This window comes from Triturus cristatus, chromosome 6, assembly GCF_964204655.1.
Source record: "Triturus cristatus chromosome 6, aTriCri1.1, whole genome shotgun sequence".
NCBI classification, from domain to species: domain Eukaryota; kingdom Metazoa; phylum Chordata; class Amphibia; order Caudata; family Salamandridae; genus Triturus; species Triturus cristatus.
The window spans coordinates 1852259719-1852283379 of record NC_140589.1 but is presented as its reverse complement, the minus strand read 5'-3'; the positions used below and the strand labels follow the sequence as shown (position 1 = coordinate 1852283379).

At 45.9% G+C, this 23661-nt stretch overlaps 1 protein-coding gene across 4 annotated transcripts in view; it reads left to right on the top strand.

Moving 5' to 3' along the window:
* Positions 1-23661, top strand: part of LOC146822194 (nigwaprin-b-like) — a 257200-nt gene that overhangs the window by 104243 nt on the left and 129296 nt on the right. For 2 of the 4 annotated variants that reach the window (XR_014963247.1, XM_085613330.1), the window contains exon 3: positions 142-291. The exons of the other annotated variants lie outside the window; for them this stretch is intronic. Coding sequence is in view for 1 of the 2 variants with exons in the window: in XM_085613330.1 (XP_085469456.1) it covers positions 142-291 (150 nt within the window). In the remaining variant the exon portion in view is untranslated. The remainder of the gene's footprint in view (positions 1-141; positions 292-23661) is intronic. 4 annotated transcript variants of the gene reach the window in all.

Sequence of the window (23661 nt, the reverse complement as noted above, 5' to 3'; positions counted from 1 at the left end):
GCGCTTCCTGCAATGGAGACATGGCCTCGCGCATCACACAGGTGTCCTCTCACTGCAGAAGGCGAAAATGAGGCACGCGCATTCAGATGGCTTCGATTTTGTTCTTATGATTTTATATTAAATTCGAAACTTTTTTTACAGTTATTGTAAAGCCAGGAAAGTGTGAGAAGATCGCTCGAGCACCATGTTTTGCACCAGATGTGAATGCATGCGACACTGACGATGACTGCCCCAGGGATCAGAAGTGCTGCCAGGTGCATTGCATGTACGAGTGCACGAATCCTGTGACAGGTACATGTGTTTCGATGTTGAACTGTGTGATGTTGGTGTAAAATGATGACTTGTATCTCAGCTGAGCCTGACCTTGAAAGGGGCGGTCTCATCCTGCACGTGCGAAAAGCCCTACTTGTAATATTCACGATACTGCCTTACTTCTTCTACCTGGAACATGGAACTGAGTGCACCGAGTGAACATCTGCCGAGAAGCTCCTACAGGTGTACTTCTTATGCGTGCTACACAACTGGCCACAGCAACAATTCTAGGTTTATGATTTATGTTAAACGCTCCTTCCTCAAGAGAGTGTGAGGGAATGCACCGAGCTGCACTAACAGGGTTCACTTTGGTAAAAGTTGGTAGAAGATCACGTCCAGATGTGGTCAGCTCTGCAGGTACAGGCAGCCTAGCAGTGTAGTTCTGCCATGCTTGCTCACCCTGGAGTGTGGCTTGCTTGCGGATGATCTCCTTCATCCCTGAAGGGATGTGCTCCACATTTGCACACCACTGACCAGGCCACATTCAGGGGCCTCAGGAAGAAGCTCCCGCAGACCCCTGGCTGACCATCTTGTGCCTCAAGCATCCACTCAGAGGGTCCGAATGAGTCTTACAATCTTATATTCCAACTCCTTTTTTAGACTCCGACTCTGAGAGCGCTCCTTCTACCTATTCAGGGGAGGGTCACCGTCCCATATGTAATAGTAATGATGTCACTACACACTGTAGAGCCATCGCTCAGATCTACAATCGGAAACATCATTTAATCATATTTGCTCTATGATCTGGTTGAAGTGGCTGCAATATCTGAATAAACAATGACTTCCAAATTTCTAAGAATGGATTTTTTGGGGTTCATTACCCAAAACATTAACCACAATTCTGGCAAGATTCTTGAGGATTATGGGGCATTTTTCTGAGCTCTGAGAGAGTGCCTTACACATTAGAGTGCTTATCCCTCAAGACACGAGCCTGGCACGGATCAGTATGACAACATTTACTTCACCCATCACCTGCTCGCCCCTTCCCTAGGAGGGTTCATAACATGGCAGGCGTGCGAGGGTGGACAGCAACAATCAGAGAAACTACTGTTAGAGCAGATTTATTAATTCAACTCTTAATGTTCATTTCTGTATGTTTGCGGGAGCATTACCAAGCTGCTAACCAGAACTACCAGGCCTTTCTACTTTGCAATGACAGCCGCACACAGCATGAGTTTTAGATGAGTGAAGGTTCCTGTTTGCTTGTTACTCTCTCCACAGTTTCTTCCTTATTAAACAGACGTGTAGTGCTGTGCAGACACAAAACGCCATTCTTTTATGTTGTGTCCTCTCAGGCAGCCCCAGGAGACCTCGAGCACCCCCTCAGTATCCTCCCCTGTCCTGGAGGCTGTCAGGGAGGTTGCTAGGTGAGGTTCTGCTGTGTGTGTCTATTGTGCAGTTGCAGATATATTAGCACCTGTTGCTGTGTCTTTGTTCCCTGCACGTGTCTCAAGAGCTTTTGGACACCTCCTACACAGCAACATAGATCTAGTGTAGGAAACAATTCATAAACCTGTGCATGGGAAAATGTATTTGCGATCAGCTGATAAGAGGGCATCAGCACATGTCTGAGCGTGGACTTTGGTGTACAGTAAACAGTCAACATGTGAACTCCTTGTGCAGTCTGTTGATTCCAACAGCTGGCCCTCGCCCAGCCTGCACCTCCCTTCCTAATGGAACTGCTTGTGCAGTCTGTTGATTCCAACAGCTGGCCCTCGCCCAGCCTGCACCTCCCTTCCTAATGGAACTCCTTGTGCAGTCTGTTGATTCCAACAGCTGGCCCTCGCCCAGCCTGCACCTCCCTTCCTAATGGAACTGCTTGTGCAGTCTGTTGATTCCAACAGCTGGCCCTCGCCCAGCCTGCACCTCCCTTCCTAATGGAACTGCTTGTGCAGTCTGTTGATTCCAACAGCTGGCCCTCGCCCAGCCTGCACCTCCCTTCCTAATGGAACTGCTTGTGCAGTCTGTTGAATCCAACAGCTGGCCCTCGCCCAGCCTGCACCTCCCTTCCTAATGGAACTGCTTGTGCAGTCTGTTGATTCCAACAGCTGGCCCTCGCCCAGCCTGCACCTCCCTTCCTAATGGAACTGTGTGAGGATCGGTGTGCTGGGGGGGGGTGGATCGCCTAGTATATCAAGACAGGGACCCACAGATGAGATAATGAATCGGGTTTTTATTAGCTCAATAAGCGTCCTTCGGTTAAGCTTCTGTATGCGGTCTGTTGCTCCAGGGGCCACTGTCCGGTTTGGGTTCCTCTGCAGGGATCGTCTCTCCTTCCGGTTCTGCCGTAGGGACTGTCTCCGCCTCCTCCGTCCGTGACCCAGGGAAGAGATACAGAGGGACACAAAGGTGAGTAGGGTTGTAGGGACCAATGGCGCTTTGAGGGGGAAAAGGGTTGTGAGGGATCACCGGGGACTACCACCAACTCGTGCGACTCGTGCAACTCAGGTGAGGTAAGGAGGTGAACGTAGGCAGAGAAGGCTGGAAGGGTTGAGCGTGGTTAACCCACAGAAAAGGAATCCTCAACACTCCCCGTACTCCCGTGACCTCCCTCGTCTCATTCACTTCGACCCTCCCCGTAACTGTGACAGACTCAAGATACGATCACGTACCTTTCCCAGCCACGCTCCTCCAGGAACGTGGCGGGGCGAGTAGCGTATCCGTTGGCCTCCTGGCTCCGTCGGCGCCGTCTCTCGGATTCCGCACTCTCTTTTAGTCGTCTCTCCTTCTCCACTGCTCACTCGATCCTGCTCCGTCTCCTTCTCTCGGCTCTTCACTCGTCCTCCGGCTTTTGCGCACTTCTCCTCTTCCGGGTTCGTTTTAGCAGGTCCCGAGCTCTCTGATTGGATGACGTGGTCTGTCGTGTAGACAGTCGGCTCCTCCCCACGGGGTTCTCTGGTGGAATTAAAGGGCCCGTACCAGTCCTGTGGCCAAGGCGTAAAGGAACAATCAGCCATCCGTTCAGGTTGGGTGTCAGAAGTCGTGCCCCCACTGGTGCCCCCGTGACAAACTGCTTGTGCAGTCTGTTGATTCCAACAGCTGGCCCTCGCCGAGCCTGCACCTCCCTTCCTAATGGAACTGCTTGTGCAGTCTGTTTATTCCAACAGCTGGCCCTCGCCCAGCCTGCACCTCCCTTCCTAATGGATCTGCTTGTGCAGTCTGTTGATTCCAACAGCTGGCCCTCGCCCAGCCTGCACCTCCCTTCCTAATGGAACTGCTTGTGCAGTCTGTTGATTCCAACAGCTGGCCCTCGCCGAGCCTGCACCTCCCTTCCTAATGGAACTGCTTGTGCAGTCTGTTTATTCCGACAGCTGGCCCTCGCCCAGCCTGCACCTCCCTTCCTAATGGAACTGCTTGTGCAGTCTGTTGAATCCAACAGCTGGCCCTCGCCCAGCCTGCACCTCCCTTCCTAATGGAACTGCTTGTGCAGTCTTATGATTCCAACAGCTGGCCCTCGCCCAGCCTGCACCTCCCTTCCTAATGGAACTGCTTGTGCAGTCTGTTGATTCCAACAGCTGGCCCTCGCCCAGCCTGCACCTCCCTTCCTAATGGAACTGCTTGTGCAGTCTGTTGATTCCAACAGCTGGCCCTCGCCCAGCCTGCACCTCCCTTCCTAATGGAACTGCTTGTGCAGTCTGTTGATTCCAACAGCTGGCCCTCGCCCAGCCTGCACCTCCCTTCCTAATGGAACTGCTTGTGCAGTCTGTTGATTCCAACAGCTGGCCCTCGCCCAGCCTGCACCTCCCTTCCTAATGGAACTGCTTGTGCAGTCTGTTGATTCCAACAGCTGGCCCTCGCCCAGCCTGCACCTCCCTTCCTAATGGATCTGCTTGTGCAGTCTGTTGATTCCAAAAGCTGGCCCTCGCCCAGCCTGCACCTCCCTTCCTAATGGAACTGCTTGTGCAGTCTGTTGATTCCAACAGCTGGCCCTCGCCCAGCCTGCACCTCCCTTCCTAATGGAACTCCTTGTGCAGTCTGTTGATTCCAACAGCTGGCCCTCGCCCAGCCTGCACCTCCCTTCCTAATGGAACTGCTTGTGCAGTCTGTTGATTCCAACAGCTGGCCCTCGCCCAGCCTGCACCTCCCTTCCTAATGGAACTGCTTGTGCAGTCTGTTGATTCTAACAGCTGGCCCTCGCCCAGCCTGCACCTCCCTTCCTAATGGAACTCCTTGTGCAGTCTGTTGATTCCAACAGCTGGCCCTCGCCCAGCCTGCACCCCCCTTCCTAATGGATCTGCTTGTGCAGAAAGTTGATTCCAACAGCTGGCCCTCGCTCAGCCTGCACCTCCCTTCCTAATGGATCTGCTTGTGCAGTCTGTTGATTCCAACAGCTGGCCCTCGCCCAGCCTGCACCTCCCTTCCTAATGGAACTGCTTGTGCAGAAAGTTGATTCCAACAGCTGGCCCTCGCTCAGCCTGCACCTCCCTTCCTAATGGAACTGCTGGCTCATCTTCCCAAGGTTAGACGGTGGGCTTTGGTTTGAGCCAGAATGGTGGGTGTGCACCAGTGCAAAGACCATGGAACTCCCTGTAGCCTGTGAAGCTGTCCTCAACCCTAGTCTCAGTGATCTCCCGAGAGGGACACTGACTGATACAGCCAGTGTGAAGTTCACCACAACTGTGCAATGTGGCTTCTGAGACAAATAAAATGATAAGTGCAATAAAAACATTAAGAAATGAACCTGTGGTTAGAAAGAGGCTGGTGGCCTGGTTTTGATTTCATGGGTAATATGTACTACTATGTGTAAGGAAGTACGTTTCTTCGTATTAAAAGTAAAGCAACTCCAAATGTTAAAATTAAAGCCTAGTAGCCCCCGATAGCCCTGTAATTCCCCACCACGTGCAGAAGTCGTGGATGAACCGAACCTGCGTAGATGAGTCACATGGTACTGCTTTTAATGAAATGTAAATGAAAACACTGCAGTTAAATGCCCTCACTTTTTAATGTAGTTTTCCTAAGACAAGACTTTTGTTCAAAGCACTTACCGGGCACTTAACATCAGGGTGCTGAAACTAACACAGCGCGGTGCCGCAAGTCATTTAGATGCACCGTACTATGTTAGCTTTAAAGCACAGGGATGCAACATATCGACAACAATATGCTGCATCTATGTGCTTCCTCCTGCGCTGGTGCACAAACTGCTGCCATGCGCCGGCGTAGGATCCTTTGCACCATGGTGCAAGGTTGCCTGCGTCATGGGGAGATAGTTTTTGTGCAGGAAAGGACACCTCCCTGCACTGAAACAATGAATTGAGGGAATTTCCTCTTCCAATGCATGCTGTAGAATGCAGCTTGCATTGAAAGAGGCAAAAAAGAAGGAGAAATGAAAACATTTCTCCTCGTTGCACCTGGCTACGCATTCTGACGCATTTCCAGAATTACGATTGCTCGTAAATCTGGAAATGCATCACTGGACATGGGTGTTGCGTGGGAACACCCACAGCAACACTCATGTCACACACCTAGCACGCAAAGTGTTGCTTAAGAAGGGGCAATATTTACAAGCACAGGTAAAGTCACGCAGGATGGTTTTACGTGTGCTTGTATATGTCACTCAGCTGGTTGTGCTGCAGGTGCGTCATGCAACGTAACGCACCGGCGGCACAAGAGGCTTGTAAATCTGTCCCCAGATGTATGTATCGATGAGCTGCAATCAGAATATTGTTGCATACCTAAATACTGATGATTCCATGGAGAGGCACCTTGAAAACTAAGTGGATCACTGTGACAGTCATACACGCACAGGCAACAACTAAAGGGAGGCACTGCTGGGGTGCACCCAGAGGGGAGTATGGGGCCGCAGACCAGACACACAGAGAGTGGACACATCTGAGAGTAAAGAGATGCAAGCACAGACGCAGCAAGCAAGTGAGGCGGGGGAGGTAGCCACTAGGGTGAGGACTACATGAAACTACTCCACCAATAAGAATAGTAATGGACACCATTGTAACCTGTAAGGAAGTGCCATGTATGCAAAGGACAGCCCAGCCAACCAATGGTAATACTTGAAAACTTCATAGGAGCAAGCGACTGAAAGCTGACTCGAAGTGCCCACTCTCTGTGTGTACTTCTTACAGGTATATTTAATGTATATCAACTGCTAAGTACTGTGTTGCGAGGTGACAACAACTCCCAATACTGGAATAAACACAAAGAATCTTTTTGCCAATGCAAAGACTGTATTTTCTAACTAATTGTCCTTCTCAGGCTATCTCTGGAATTTTTCTCAAATGCCTGTTCGCAGGCAGGCCCTTTTATACAAATTAATACAATAATTTATTACACATAGTAAATATTCGTTAACTTGCAAGTTACAGACTTTTGACAATCCTTAATGATAGAGCAATCTTTGGCCTATGACCGCGCTTGTGTTTTATGGTAGATGCAGTTTACTTGAAGTGCGTGCTGGAAACATTGTGGGTCTGAAATCTTTGTGTGCTTGCACCTTAGTTTCTTCCCTGCACCCATTGTTTAATTAAGCACCTGGGTGCTCTGGGCTAATTTGATTATGAACCCATTGTCTAATCAGGCCACAGTCTGATTGACAGCTCGGTGTGTGCCAGGGGACATGTCTGCTGATGTTGTAAATTCTTTCAACTATGTTAGAGTTGGCCATTACCTGGAAACCCTTTCAAGTTTTCTATGCCACTACATTCTTGAATTAACTTTTCATCTTGTTCTTGTCAGTGTGAGAGTTGGGCTTAAACTGGTTCTTAACCATGAACAGCTGGGTGGTTTCTGCTTGGGCTTGAATTGTGTGATATTTTCATATTTCATATTTTATAAAGCATGTTAATTTATTACAACATTCCCCCCCTCTAGTTGATATTTTAACTACTTCATTTAGATTTTGGTCTGTTCTTGGTACCAGGTGATGAATACACGTTGCCCTGGGAATCTAATACTTGTGTTGCTGTCCTAACTGAAAACATCATTCCCGCCTTGGTGCCTATTCTCGCAATACATGCCAGAATTACTTGTATTACTCAGAATATTAGTAGTAGGACCATAGTTGTTGGCAACAAGTCCCCCAACAGTCCCGACATCCAGGATGGCAGCAATCCAAACCAGCCACCGAAATAACTATCTGGGGAACTTCCTTCATCTATCACTTTAGTCTGTAAATGATACAGTGTATGTATTGCCTCTGACAAAGTTCCATTTTATGCATCATTTGATGGAATGAACGTTCATTTTCTTGCACACCACTGCCTGCATGGCTGTCATAAGGTCAAGTACATAACAGTGTTGTAGAACTATTATTTGTATGTCATGTAGTTCTTCTTTTATGGCATTGACGCCATCGTTAGTAGTGTTGAAGACTTTGAGGAGCTCCCACCTTGAAATCTAGAGCCAATGAGCTGTTGCTTTAGCCTGAACAAACCCCATTTTGGTGTTAACTGGGCATACAGTAGGTCTCCATACTGCCAGAACAAATCCATGAGGCTGGAGGCGCCCCCTTGCATGTCGGCATGGAATACTGTGGTCCTACAACCAATATTCTGGGCTACGTGTATGGTGCCATTTCCCCAGAAACATAAGGAGGCAGAAGTTAGTCTCATGACAATGCTATCTACCCAAGTGTAATATGAGATGGTTCCCTCCCAGGTAGAGGTACATTTCCCTATTGCATCCTGGCTGACATCAGTACCATTCCATAAAGACATGGCCCGTCAGTAAAATTCAATGTTGGGATGCCACTGGTCGTGGGCAAAGACTGACCCTGTCACCCTAAACCCTGGCCTTCAAACATAGTCTGGGGATAATGGACTTGCAAAATATGTGTTACACTCAGCTGGTGGGTGTGTTACTCCTAGAAATCCTAGATCTAGGACCAACTGGGTCCAATGTATAGTGGTGGAGCGGCCTGTCTTTCTCATGCCTGATATTTCTTCCCTGATGTCCTGCCTATGTGTGGGAATGTATAGTACTTCTGGTAAAGTGTCATATGTTGTGGCATTAACTAGGAAGTGTACTACCTTTACACGTGTTAAGTGCATTTGGCCCATAATGCTATACAAATGAAGATGTAAACAAGATTGAGCTATGTCTGGGGGTACTTCTTTCGTGGAGTGCAGTCTATCTTGACCATTCGCATGAGGAAATTGGAAGCACACGAAGCATGACCTATTTCTGACATGCGCTGATGCCACATGTTATCTGACAATATAGCGTGGGCATTATGAGTCACATTGTAATTAGAGAGCTCTCTCCTGATGTGGAAAACCTTGGAATCAGAGGTTACTTTACTAGCAAAGAGTAGAAAGAGTAGACTTGAAAGATAAAAAAGAAGTCCAAAAAGAAAAATAAATATCTTTTAAGCTGTCCTTTAAAAAAATTGTCCAAAAGCATATTTGGAGGGGGCCTTTCATGACTACATTTTTAGCCCCCCCCCCTTGTTCCATTTGCATTGTTCATTGTTTTGGTCGAGAACCTGGGTTGAGATGCACATGCCTGTGGTGTATCTAGGGTTTCCTGCCATCCACTTTGAGGGCGGTTGGTGTGACCATGGTGACTGTGTAGGGTCCCTTTAAAGGTGATTCCTCCATCTACGGACCTAATTGCAGACAAACACCTGATCTCCTACTTGCACAGCAGGGAGGTCTATCTCAGTGTTGGCTCACTTTTCTTTTTCCTTGATTACCTGTTCGGAGATGAACCTTGCACACTTCATCATTTTACACAAATACATATACATTTCATCTTTCAGTGCTTGTGCTACAACTACTAAGGCTGCAGTTGCTAGAGCCTGCTCACAGGGATGATATCCTTTTTATGACTGAGTCCAGCAGCCTACTGAAGTATGTGATCGGTTTGTGCCTTAGCGGATACTTCTGTGTGAGGACAGCTGTCACCACCTGACCATTGCAATGGCAGAATAAATAAAAACTTCTTGGTGTAATCTGGAGTTCTCAAGACAGGAACATTTGTTATTTCAGTTTTCAGTGTCTGAAAAGTATCTTTTATCTTTGGTGTCCATGTTGTCCTGTCCTCTTTGTCTCTTGCCTGTTTAGTAGCAGTTAACTAGGGGGCTATTAGCATGCTATAGTCAAATACTCACTGTCTCACATAGTTACAGAGCCCCAGAAATTTGTGTAAACCTTAAACAGCTTCTGGCTCTGTCATTTGGCAGATGGAGGCTGCCCTTTCAGGTGTTACATGCCTACCAGATGCTGACAGTAACTGTCCTAAATATTTGCATTGTTACTGGCAGTACTGAATCATCTATCTCTACTTTATAACCTCTCTGGGTAAGAGTGATTAGAAGAGATTTCTCAGTGGGACTACAAATCAATATATGATCAACATATTGCACTAGAGTGCGTTCAGATTGAAAATTAAACAGATCATTCTTTATCGCTCTGCTGAAAACGCTGGGGGACCTGCAATACCCTTTGGATAAATGAGAGTACAATTACTGAGCCCTGCGACATGAGAACGATGTCAGATAGTGGCTGTCTGGATGAAGAGGAATGCTGAAGAAGACATTCTTAAGATCACTAACTGAAAAATAATTTGCATGCTGGGGAATATTCATCAAGATGATGGAGGGGTCAGGGACAATCGGGAATTCCAGTACCACTATGTCATTCAAAAGGTGCAGGTCTTGAATAACCCTGGGCGTCGTGCTCCGCTTCGCCCACGGAGTGCACGTAGCGCTGCCTGCTTCACCATTTATGAAGTAGGCGAAGCAGGCAGTGCTACGCACACACCGTAGCGAAGCAGAGCTGCCCGCCACCCGCCTCCCGCCCGCCCTAATTTAAAATAATTAAAAGAAGGTTTAAAGTAAATATAAACCTCTTACCTTCAGCGCGGCGTCCCGGGGCTCCCTCTTCTTGGTGACGGTAACTTCTTCATGCAAATGCACATGCGCGGACGCCCGCGCATGCGCATTTCTCGTGAGAAATGCGCATGCGCGGGCGTCCGCGCATGTGCATTTGCGTGAAGAAGTTACCATCAGCAAGAAGAGGGAGACCCGGGACGCCGCGCTGAAGGTAAGAGGTTTATATTTACTTGAAACCTTCTTTTAATTATTTAAAAATTAGGGCGGGCGGGAGGCGGGCAGCGCATAGTGGGGCTACGTGGAGCGCGCAAGTGTACATAGATTTTGGCACAGTACGCGCTGCTCCACGTAGCCCCACTACGCCCTCTACGCCCAGACCTGGTCTTGAACCATAAGCCAAGTTTTACCCTTAGCTTTCTTGACTGAGTAAATCGGGCTGCTGCGAGGAGATACTCAAGTGTAAATCACTCCCTCTTCCAGCAATGCCTGTATAATAGGGGCGATGCCCTCATCTGCTTCCTTGGACAGGCGATATTGCTACACCCTGGATAAGAGGGTGCCTTCCTTCAATGTAATCCGGTAAGGTGCAGGAGTGCCGATGAGGCCAACATCGTGGTAACCGTTCCTTTACTGAATCAAACATTCTGCTTGGTGGAGGCGTCTGACTTCTCACACTGTCCTCCATGGTATGTACTCTTGAAAAATCATAATTATTCTGTTGGGGTCATCATCAAAAGTTGATCATCCAGTATCTTCCTTACCAACATTCCTTGTTCTAGGAAGATGGCACATGCTCACAAAACATTATCATGGTCACTTGCTATCAGAGCGCCATAGTCCGGTGCTATTTCTAAAGCTTCTATCTGCAATATCAACCCAGCATCTGACAGCCCAGAGTCCTGTCCCTGTTGTCTAAAAAGGAATACTTTGGGCAATTCAACCTCCTCTCTTCCCAGTAACTCTCGTATCTCTTCTATAATGGTGTATACTGCTGTAGTAAATGTCTCCAAATCATTGGGTCGTGCTCTGATTTAGACTCTGGTGGAGTAATTTACTGTTAGTGCCATGATGCTGGAAGGTGAGACCTCAAGGGTGGAACAAAACATGGTACCATCTGGTTAAAAATAAATTGTCATATTTAATTTGGCCATCAAATCTGTTCATCACAAATTAGCTGGGGCAGCTGGAGAGAACAATAAACAGCCATCAATGTGTTTCCCTTTAATTTCCTCTTTACTGGTCTGGTAAAAGGAACCCTTATAACTTCCTTCAAGAATCCCTGTGTGTCCATTGGACTGTTGGAAATCGGAAGACCTCCCTCTCTAAAACACAATATTGTTGGTCCTGTATCTATGAGGAATGCATACTTCTTCTCATTGATAGCTTCCGTCATAGTGGGTTCCTCATCTACCCTGTGAGTTACTGACAAGACTGGACACATAGAAATACTCTATTGGCACCGTAATGTTGTGTATCCTCCCACATGATTGCCTGGAAAGGATTTCCTCTCCTCACAACTACAACCACTTGTCCATTTTGGAGTGGAGTTCCAAGGAGGGGGGCTTGGTAGTTCTGATGAGGTAGTCCCCGCTGCGTTTGGGGTATTGCTGGCTACTCATTTTGCCAGGGTGACTGGGGCACATATATTATTTGTTTATTTTTGTTGTGGCTGTATTGTCATATTTTCTGGTTGACTATACATTCCCATTCTTTATTTGGCTCATCTCATCTTTTCTTGTTAAAGTCTTTAATCAAATGCCCAAACCTCTGACCATAACAACATGACTGAGCCCTTCTTGGAGGATCCGTCCTACCTCTTCCTTCTCCTCCTCCTCCTCTACTACTTCCCCTGTGCCTGTATATCATTCTGCTGTTGCTGTATTGTCATTGGGTGGCCCCTGGGACTGTTCCTACAGACATTACAGTCATCTGAGTTGCTGCTGCCACCACAGCACCTTCCATTGCTTCTTTCTTAGCTAATTTCTGCCACACCAACTGGGCTACTGCTGTCTCTGCTATTTCCTGTTTACTTTTGCTTTTTCTTGCAAAAATTGATTATGTGTGCTTGAATTTCGATCCAGGGCTTGGCTTCCAGTGCCACTACATTATCTACACTGTCCTGAACTTCAGGAGGCAAGCCTTTCTTGACTACATTATAAAACAGGACATCTTTACCTCCTGTCAATTCCTAGCCCTGACCCACCACCTGGGTCCATTTTTCTTTCATCTTATTGATGTATTGTGCAGGATCCTCATTTACTTGTATAGACTGAGCCATGAGGGATCCAATGGCTGGCCTATCAGGGTACATTTTCCTCAGCTGATCACATACTAGATCTGACCAGATTAAATAGAGACCCATCACACCTTGTATCAGTGAGGGTCGCATGTCTAATTCTAGCCTTTTGAAATACTGTGTCTGTTTCATACCCTATGAGGGAACTAAGCAGGCATTTTACATCCCCCACTGCCAGTGTTATACCTACAGTTTGTCTTCAAATGATCCATTTCCCTGCTCTCTCCATAAGCAGTGGCAACTGTTTTCTGAGGTTTTCCTTGTCCATTTGTGGCCAAGGAACATAATGGGGTGCCCCAGGTCCCTTACGTATAAAGGGCCTCTGATGCAAATGGCTGGTAGCTCACTGGGGATGGTGCTGTCGAGCATGCTTCTGCTATATATGTAGACATTTCCCCATGTACGGGTAGTCCCAATCTGGATCACCCTCATCATACAGAATGCAATCCTCAGCATTTGTCATGTCATGTAGGTCAAAGAACCCATCTTGTGGCCATATACTCATTTGTGGAGCTAACCACTCAGTCCAGTCTGCTACATTTTCTACAAATGGTGCAACCCTATGCCAACTATTTTCTCCCTCAGCGACAGTCTTCCTGGCAGTGAGATCCTCACTACACAAATTTGATAGGGTACTCATTTGCTGTGCTGGTCTGCTGTGGATTTGCACTCTAACCTTGCTGGATCCCATTCTGGGGTTTGGCTGCCCATGGGTGCTTTGGAATTGTAACCGCTCAAGCTCTGTAGCTCAGATGTTTCTACTTCTAGGGAGCACATAACGCTTTGCCTCCCTTGCATCAGTTGGTTTAGGGCTTTAGACAGTCTCCATGTGCCTCTTTTGTAGTCTAAGTTAATGAGTGCTCTCTCTTGGATATCATAGGTAGGGTGACTTGCTTCTGGGGTTTGAAACAGGTCACCCATGCTCTCAACACGCTGGTGTATAGATTCTATCCTGTCCGCCAACTTACCAAAACTTCACTGAGTTTCTCCTGTAAAGTCATCGTCATATCCTTCTCTTCATTTCACTTGTCTCTTCTCCTCTCAATGCATGATAGGCAGTCCAGCACACTCTCTAGTGAGACGATTACTCTCCCCTTCTCCTTTTACCAAGGGGATAGACTATCTTTAGTCCTTCTATGCTCATGTACCCTTTCTTGAGATATTGGCTGTTGTGTCATGTCTACAGTCCTATGCACATAGTCACTCCATCCTGCATTCCCTACATCCCTTTGCTGTGGTGTAGACACTCATTCTCTAATTACTATACCTGTAGTATCCCTTTTCTGAAGCAACTGTGAGATTGCTGATGATATATGTGACTGGTCATCACTGCCCCCTGACCTCTGTTCTTTGTTGTTATCCTGCTGGAGAAAGACTGGATCTAGATGCAATATGAACTGCAACTCTAATTGCAATGAAAAGTGGGGATCCCCTACCATGGTTTGCTGCCTAAGAGTTCTTGCCTTCTTTGGCTTTCGTATTTGTGGGGTTACCTTGAGGGTCGCTGTCAGGTAGCGTGGAGGTATTCCAATTTCAGGGTTCTCAAACCCTACTGCAACTTCTTGCAGCTGCACTAGTGGGTAGATGGTTGCACAAACAATGAAGTTGTGTGAAGTCCTTTGTGTGAAGGCAGGGCAGAGGCACACCTAATCCTTGTATTGTATGGCTGTCTGGGAGGAATAAACAAAGTTCAACTGCCAACTGCCCCCAGACATGTGACAAGAATTTTAAATTGCAATTTCCCAGACACCAAACATGCTACTTGCTCCTAATCAAAAGTTAGCACTTATTAAATGTAATAACAGAACCCAATGTTATCCTATGGGAGAAGTAGGTTTCATAGTAGTGAAATACACATTTTTTCACTAAGTTGGGTCTCTAACCCCTCATCAGCATGAGTCCGCTGAGAGGCTGTGGCCTGCCTGAACTCAGAAGTTAGTCCCAAACAAGTATGGTCTCATCTTCCTCAGTGACCAGGTTAGAGCACAACCTTCCCTCTCAATAGCACTCCACCTCTGTTCCCTGCAGGACATTTTAGGAATTTTTGGAGGCCATGGGCAAAATGAATTTTGGGCGTCCATGTTTGGAACAGCTTTGAATTTATCATCCATTTTCAGCTTTTAATGCTCATTTTGCCAAGGTCACTGAGAGTGCACAGACACACTGGTTCAAATTATAAATGTGTTTACATCTAATATTCAGGGATAGTGGTGTGTCTTTCCAGGATTGTAATGTAGCAGTAGCTTACATACATTATTGTAAATAATCACTGCAACCCACTGCCATTTCCTATATGTGAGGTCCTGGTTTGATCTAAAATGATTTTTTAGTGGCTGTTGCATGGTGCTGAAAAACCTAAACACATAATTTCTCTGCAAAATGTCTGTAATAGACTTCCATACATCACATGTATTAAAAAATAAATTAAAGGAAACTAGTATTTAAAAAAATCTATGTTTAAGAGTTATTTGAGGTCACCAGGGCAGGAATGTGTGGAAAACAGAGCCGGATCAATCAGGGGGCCCATTTTTCCCATGCCTCAAAATGTTTCTGGTTCCCTGGGAAGTATCACCCTGGAGATGAAAGCTACATGTTGGTCTAGGCCCTCCTCATTCAACTGCAGTAACACTGCCCCAATGCCATACCCTGAAGCATCAGGCCAGAAACGTTTTAAAGGTATGGGCAAAGTAAGCCCTGGACCAGGGCCCACCCTATCAGGAGGGCCCCAGATCGAGCCGGCCCTGGTCTGCAGAGTGTCTTTCCCTAATGGCCTTGAATAATAGATTGCTTTAAATACCGTTTTCCTTTAATACATTTTTAATGTGGGTGATTTATGGGAGTCTATTACAAACATTTTGCAAGGAAATGTTTCTCATCACAATGCAGCATCAATTAAAAAAATCTTTTAGATCAAAACAGGACCTCATATATGAAACATGGGAGGGGTAACAAATATTATTTGCAACAATATTAGTTTGCTGCTGCTGTCAGGTTTAGTGACATGCAAACCCATGTCACTAAACCTGAACATTATGGTCCATATTTATGAAATAGAAATGTAGCACAGCAAGTCACCTTGTCATGCTGCACTGTGCTGTGTTACAGGGAGAGGGCAGAAATGTGCTGGATTCATCACAATCCGATGCATTCCTTAATTTCCGCAGTGCTGGTGCACAATGGTTTGCCTAGCGCAAACGTTGGCACCCTGGCACTATGGTGCAAGTGCACCTGTTTGCATGTAGAATTGTTTTTTTACAGGAAGGGGCACCTTCCTGCACACAAACAGTCCCCTGAAGCATATTCTTATATCTATGTGTGCTGTAGAAAGAGAAAGTAATGAGAAGAAATACACATTTTTCTCCTCATTACTCCTCCCCTGAGAAGGCATAGGATTTTAGTGCATCCCAAGGTGTACAAGTAATGTTAAATCTGGGAATGCGTAAAAGTCCATGAGTGTTGCTGGGAACACCCACCCAACACCTTTGGAACACCTTCCCAGGGCAGAGTAATGCAATGCAGTGATTTGTGCTGTGCTGTGTTAGTCCTGATGTATGAAGTCACTCAGCGCCACACAGAGTAGCCTTGCATGGCATGACAAATCACATTTGGGGGTTGCGTTGGGCATGTGCCACGTTGCATGCTGAAAATGCAACTCAGCTCCCTTGATAAATAGGGCCCTTAGAATTTGGATCCAGGTGCGTGTGCACATGGGCAATCAGCAATAGAGAGACAATAGTAACAACATGGGATTTAGCCAAAATTGAGCTTTAAATCCTGGCATGCCAGGAAACCTTTTAAAACTTAAGCATAGAGCTTCAAAAGATTGACCCACCACAAATGCGGGTCCATTGCTCCTCAACGCCACAAGCAAACAACATGACAGTCCAACTAACACAGCAGTAAGGCACTGGGTTCCAAGTGGGGGGTGATATGCGCAGATCAATTCTTGACAAACTTACAAAAACTACAATAGTGACATTCCCGACATCAAGTCACATTGGCCAGTACCGGCAGCACCAGCAGCATCCTACAGCGGAAGCAATCCAGGAATGCCATGGACCCCCAGAGACCAAGATATTAACTGGTCCTGATTGAAACATCTCAGCGTTAGAGCAGGACAGTATTAACATTTGCTCCTGGGACATCCATGGCTTTGAGAAAATGCTGCAATATGGAGACACAATGTCATTTCTCCAAAATGTTTATATCACACAGGAAACCTGGAATTTAAAGCCAATACCAATAGTTAACTATGTTGCACATAATGTGAGATTTTTTTGTTTGGTGTGTGATGTTCCTCAATCGAAAAGATCTGAAATTATGTGCAACTGGGGTGGGGTGGGTCTTCTCCACATACTCCTCTACAAAATAACTGGATACAAAAAACAAAGGTAGAACCGCTTCATAACATAAATGTTTACATCCTTGCGTGAGAAGCAAAGAAGAAGGGAAGGAAGGCTACCCTGTCTGAGTTAATAAAGCCACTACATACTTTACACCAACAATCACTCCCTTCCATTTCAAGAAAACTTCCTTACTAACCTCAATCAAAGTATTATTAAATGGAGCAATCAACAACATGCCATAAATCTACGAAAGCAGCTAGAAAAACTAGTTCTAAAGATGCTGAACGGCAACACGAGGGAGGACATCCAAGCATCGATAATCTTCCTCAGTTGTACGATGACATCAAAAATAGACTTCACGCTAATTAGCAAAAAAGGTTTCCCACTGGTAAGCCAATTTGAAGTCATCCCGCTCAGAGAATGAAAACTTCTAACAAACCCTTAGAATTGAACGTAAGTTTCATAAGTTGTGTCCAGCAAATACGTTAGTCTCCAGTCCAGTCAGCTATAACATAGAACGGCTAAAATGGCATGGCTCAGGGATTGAGGAGATCATGGCAGAGGTTTATCGCAGAGTATGAGTACCAGAAGATGCAACAACAGTAGAAGTCCAACATGAAGAGGCCTGGGCAATGCTAAGCAAGATCCTACTGACAAAATGTCTGTCCAGAACAGTACCACATGTGAGTACAAAAGGAATATGCACAAAAGGGGGAATAGGAAGACAAAGCAGGTACAGCACCGATCTGCATAAGCGAACATCACAAATACAAGAGAAGTGAGAAGAATACCGGTTGACATAATAAAAAAAGGGAAGAGGGTGTGAAAAAAACTCATTATGAAACTTGAGAATGTAAAAAGAAGCTAACAAGAAGGAATCTGAAAGCAAGCTCTTATGGACCAGCAAATTACCAAACAGCAAGGAATTCTGGCAAGCGATAAATGGAGTGGAAGGGGAAAGGCTCAACATCAAAACTTGGAGATTGTGGTAGAGGTTTGAGAAGCCCATATCCGCAAAATGTATGCTCTGCCAGCCAACCACCTGAAGGAAGAGGGCAGACAAAACAGACATTTACTGATACCCCTGCAGGCAGAAGATAACAGGGAGTCCCAGGAGGCAAAGCAAGTATCGGCAACCCACAGCAACCAAACGGACCCCTCAGAAATTCAGAGTAGCTTGAGCAACAACCTGGGTCAGACCAGGTATGGGGACAATCACAAACTTAACAGCACTTACCATCTTAGCTGAAAAAGCAAAACAATGTAAAACCCGGTTCTTTCCATGTTTCTTTGATCTTGTTGGCCTTTGACCCGGTCCCGCACGGCTAAATTTGGTAAAAACTGGCAGAATTTGGCATCGCAAGTAATTTGTTAAGTGCAATCTTATCATTGTACGAAGAGACTTGGGCTCAGTTCAAATTAGGGATGGCAACAAAGTCACAGAAAAAATAGATACTATGAATGGACTGAAACAGGGATACATACTAGCCCCAAGTCTGTTTAAACTATACCTAGCTGACTTTGAAAGCTATCTTCCGCAAAAGGAAAGTCATCCCCAAACCTTGGCAATGGAGAAAATTGGGTGACTACAGTATGTCGACAACATTGTCCTTTTGAGACAAATGGCAATTGGTATTATAAAACCATTAGAACCATTAGAAGGTGCTATCTCTGAGTGTGACCCTGTTGTTGTTGTTGCATGTCCATTCACAGTTTCCTCTGATGCAATGCTAGGAGTGGAGGAAGGTGCTATCTCTGAGTGTGGCCCTGTAGTTATTGCTGTATGTCCATTCACAGTCTCCGCTGTTGCACTGCTGTGTGTGGAGGAAGGTGCCATCGCTGAGTGTGACCCTGTAGTTATTGCTGCATGCCCATTCGCGGTCTACTCTGACGCACTGCTAAGAGTGGAGAAAGGTACTATCTCTGAGTGTGACCCTGTAGTTGTTGTTGTATGCATATTCACTGTCTCCTCTGATACACTGCTAGGAGTGGAGGAAGGTGCTATCTCTGAGTGTGACCCTGTAGTCATTGCTGTACATCCATTCACGGTCTCCTCTGACGCACTGCTAGGTGTGGAGGAAGGTGCTATCTCTGAGTGTGACCCTGTAGTTATTGCTGTATGTCCATTCACGGTCTCCTCTGACGCACTGCTAGGAGTGGAGGAAGGTGCTATCTCTGAGTGTGATCCTGTAGTAATTGCTGTATGTCCATTCACGGTCTCCTCTGATACACTGCTAGGAGTGGAGGAAGGTGCTATCTATGAGTGTGATCCTGTAGTCATTGCTGTACATCCATTCACGGTCTCCTCTGACGCACTGCTAGGTGTGGAGGAAGGTGCTATTAGTGTGACCCTGTAGTTATTGCTGTATGTCCATTCACGGTCTCCTCTGACGCACTGCTAGGAGTGGAGGAAGGTGCTATCTCGGAGTGTGACCCTGTAGTTTGTTGCGGGGATTCTGCTTATGCACAGAACTATGCGCAGGAAACCAGGACCTCAGAGAATTGTGGTGTACCAGAAACTCCCCTCAGAACCAAGAACCCCGACTAGCTTAGTGTCCCATTCGTTATCCGAGATTTAGCTCGGCCGTCCCAATGTATAGACAACCCAGAACAAGCGACTTAGATATTCTCAGGAGTGGTGGGAATCCGAAATACCTGTTGGTATCTATATATCAGTCCACAACAGAATAACAAAGACACGGTAAAGTTTAAAGAGTTTATTTTATAAACCTTGTGTCCTAAGATGCAGTACTTTGGCTAACATAAGCAGACAAATGGTTAAGATCAGAACCATCAGCATTGTTACAATACCATAGAAAATGAAAGGAGCAATCATAATAATAATGACAGTGGAAAGCAACCACCCTCCTTTCTCTAGCAACTAATAGGTTATTATTAGACTAATAGAAGGTCTCTTAGGCTTGCATGGGGGACCCCATACCTTATGGATCAGCTTAGTGGAATCACATCACAGGATCAGCTAGGCTCTCTCCTGCAACAGCTCTTCGTTTCGAATGCCTCTAAAAACATGCTGCTCTGTAATATTAAAGGACTCGTCTTTCAGGTATTGGCAGCTGTATGCATGTTATGGCTAAGAAGTGGTACGATCAACCTGAACACAGCAACCTGCACCGTCTAGTGACCCAGACTCGTTCCTTACACGGTGTACAGACCAAGGTCACTGCTCACTGTTAAGGATGTTAAACAACAGATGGTTCTCATGTGAAGCAAAGTCGAGTCAGCAGTTCTCAAATGAATAACATGTAACAACAGTGTCGCGTGCAAAAGCAGCAGAAGCGGCAACCTGGCTTTCTAACAGCTGACGCGGTTGTGCTAACTTAGCATTGTACATAGGGAGTGGCTAACCCATACTACAAGTTATTGCTGCATGCCCATTCACGGTCTCCTCTGACACATTGCTTGGTGTGGAGGAAGGTGCTATCTATGGATTTGACCCTGTAGTTATTGTTGCACGCCCATTCACTGCCTCCTGTGACGCACTGCTAAGTGCAGAGGAAGGTGCTGTCTCTGAGTGTGTCCCTGTCGCTATTGTTGCATGCCCTTTCAGGGTCTCCTCTGACGCACTGCTAGGTGTGGAGCAAATGCACAATAGCATCCGGCCTTGCACTGATCTAAAGTCTGTTACCTCTGTAGGAAACAACTCTAACTTAAGATGTTATTACAAACATACTCTCTCTGCTTTTCTGAGGCAAGGGTTGGAGACAGAAAATAGAAACAAAATGAAGGTTAATCCTATTCACTGTTATAAAATCTTAATTGAAAAAACGAAGGGCCAAATGTATCAAATATCCATTTTACATTCCTTAAATAGCGAATTTTAGGTAATCGTTATTGAAGGAACACAAAATGGTATGTAAGAAAATAGCGATTACCTGAGAGCGATTCCTAAAGATTTGCAATCCAAATTAGGTAATTGCTATTAGCTAATACTCCTCCATACGTTCCCATGGGTCTAAAGGCCCATAGGTTATGAACGGTTTTGCATTAGCTAATTTGCAAATTCCTAATTAGTAATCGCTAATAAGGTATTGCAAAACCAAGTGTGTCTGGGGTCCAAAGGCCCCACTGAAGCACCCCCCAAAAGAGTTTGCACATCGAGTTCATACATGCCCTAGGGCCATGTGTGCACTACATGGTACTTTAAAAAATGCATTTTTGTGCATTTTACAAAATTTCATATGGTCACAATCGACTTGTAGTCGATGGTAACAGCATTTCCTAAATGCACAGTTTGCATCTAGAAATTGCTTGGTACATGTGCTTACAGAATCGCAAATTGTGAGTCCCTATTTGCAGTCACAATTTTATGTAATCGCCATATTTGGCAATTACCTAAAATTGCTACTACAAACCCTTGATACATCTTTTTTGATGGCTAGTTTGCATTCACAAATGGTCGAATTTAGCGATTCACACAGTTTGCCAATGCAAAATGATTTCATAACTGTGGCCCAAAGTCATTTCAACATTGTGGTGTGCCAACAAGAAACTAGTCTAAGGGTCCCCAAAGAGGACAGAAGGAAACATGTGAGAAAAACTCAGCTGAATAGGATCAGAGAGTATAACGTAAATCCAGAAACGTATCTAAAGCATGTAAGAATGTTACTGAAAACGGGCGTGCGAACACAACGGATGCATTGTAGCATTTGGGGCAAACAAATTGCATTTTACAAGAAGTATCACAACACAAAGTTTCTAAAGGTAAAGGCAATTGATAGCGTGTAAATTGGGTACAAAGTCTCCACGAAGAGATGTAGCCATACCTGGGAAAATATGGGGCAATCCCGTAAAGTAGCTCTCAGTAACAGGAGGCAGACAGGAACACTTGCCACTGTGCCCAGCTGCAATGCCATGCCTACACTGGACATCATAGCAACACTGCCCACTGTTCTCACGAGCCCTGGCGCACTTTATTCTGACATGAGAATATTGTTGTGCTTATCAGAGTTACCGTACTTAACCAGGACTCATCTTAAAGAAGGCCCCTGGGCTCGACCCCATAGTCTTAAGTGCCTGGCCCCATGGCAGCACTTCATGCTGGGCACATCAAAATAGCCCTACTAACCTGAGGTCCATAGGAACTCTACCGCTGCACACACCACTACTGCCACACTTAATTGGAGGTTATTACCATTCCTAAAGCGGGCCCCATAATAAACCATGCCTTCTGCATACTAGTAAGTTATGTTTTTTATGGTATGATATGTTATGTTATGTGAATTTCTAAGGTAGTTTACTGGCCCAGGAGAGGGGCTTCCAGGCGCTGATCATTGATGTGACAAGGCAGAAAAAAGTGTGCCCGGGCATCATAGAGAGGCTGAGAGCAGCAGGCCTTGGATTGCTTCCGAAAGCTCGAGTGGTATGAGATCTTTCTTGACTGACGTCCGCGCATGCGCATTTGTGTGAAGAAGTTACCATCAGCAAGAAGAGGGAGCCCCGGGACACCGCGCTGAAGGTAAGAGGTTTATATTTACTTTAAACCTTCTTTTAATTATTTTAAAATTAGGGCGGGCGGGAGGCGGGCAGCGCATAGTGGGGCTACGCGGAGCGCGCGAGTGTGCATAGATTTTGGCACAGTACGTGCTGCTCCACGTAGCCCCACTACGCCCACTACGCCCAGGCCTGGTCTTGAACCATAAGCCAACTTTTACCCTTAGCTTTCTTGACTGGGTAAATCGGGATGCTGCGAGGAGATACTCAAGTGTAAATCACTCCCTCTTCCAGCAATGCCTGTATAATAGGGGCGATGCCCTCATCTGCTTCCTTGGACAGGCAATATTGCTACACCCTGGATAAGAGGGTGCCTTCCTTCAATGTAATCCGGTAAGGTGCAACAGTGCCGATGAGGCCAACATCGTGGTAACCGTTCCTTTACTGAATCAAACATTCTGCTTGGTGGAGGCGTCTGACTTCTCACACTGTCCTCCATGGTATGTACTCTTGAAAAATCATAATTATTCTGTTGGGGTCATCATCAAAAGTTGATCATCCAGTATCTTCCTTACCAACATTCCTTGTTCTAGGAAGATGGCACATGCTCACAAAACATTATCATGGTCACTTGCTATCAGAGCGCCATAGTCTGGTGCTATTTCTAAAGCTTCTATCTGCAATATCAAACCAGCATCTGACAGCCCAGAGTCCTGTCCCTGTTGTCTAAAAAGGAATTCTTTGGGCAATTCAACCTCCTCTATTCCCAGTAACTCTCGTATCTCTTCTATAAGGGTGTATAGTGCTGTAGTAAATGTCTCCAAATCAGTGGGACGTGCTCTGATTTAGACTCAGGTGGAGTAATTTACTGTTAGTGCCATGATGCTGGAAGGTGAGACCTTTTAGGGTGGAACAAAACATGTTACCATCTGTTAAAAATGAATTGTCATATTTAATTTGGCCATCAAATCTGTTCATCACAAATTAGCTGGGGCAGCTGGAGAGAACAACAAACAGCCATCAATGTGTTTCCCTTTAATTTCCTCTTTACTGGTCTGGTAAAAGGAACCCTTATAACTTCCTCCAAGAATCCCGGTGTGTCCATTGGACTGTTGGAAATCGGAAGACCTCCCTCTCTAAAACACAATTCTTTTGGTCCTGTATCTATGAGGAATGCATACTTCTTCTCATTGATAGCTTCCGTCATAGTGGGTTCCTCATCTACCCTGTGAGTTACTGACAAGACTGGACACATAGAAATACTCTATTGGCACCGTAATGTTGTGTATCCTGCCACATGATTGCCTGGAAAGGATTTCCTCTCCTCACAACTACAACCACTTGTCCATTTTGCAGTGGAGTTCCAAGGAGGGGGGCTTGGTAGTTCTGATGAGGTAGTCCCCGCTGCGCTTGGGGCATTGCTGGCTACTCATTTTGCCAGGGTGACTGGGGCACATATATTATTTGTTTAT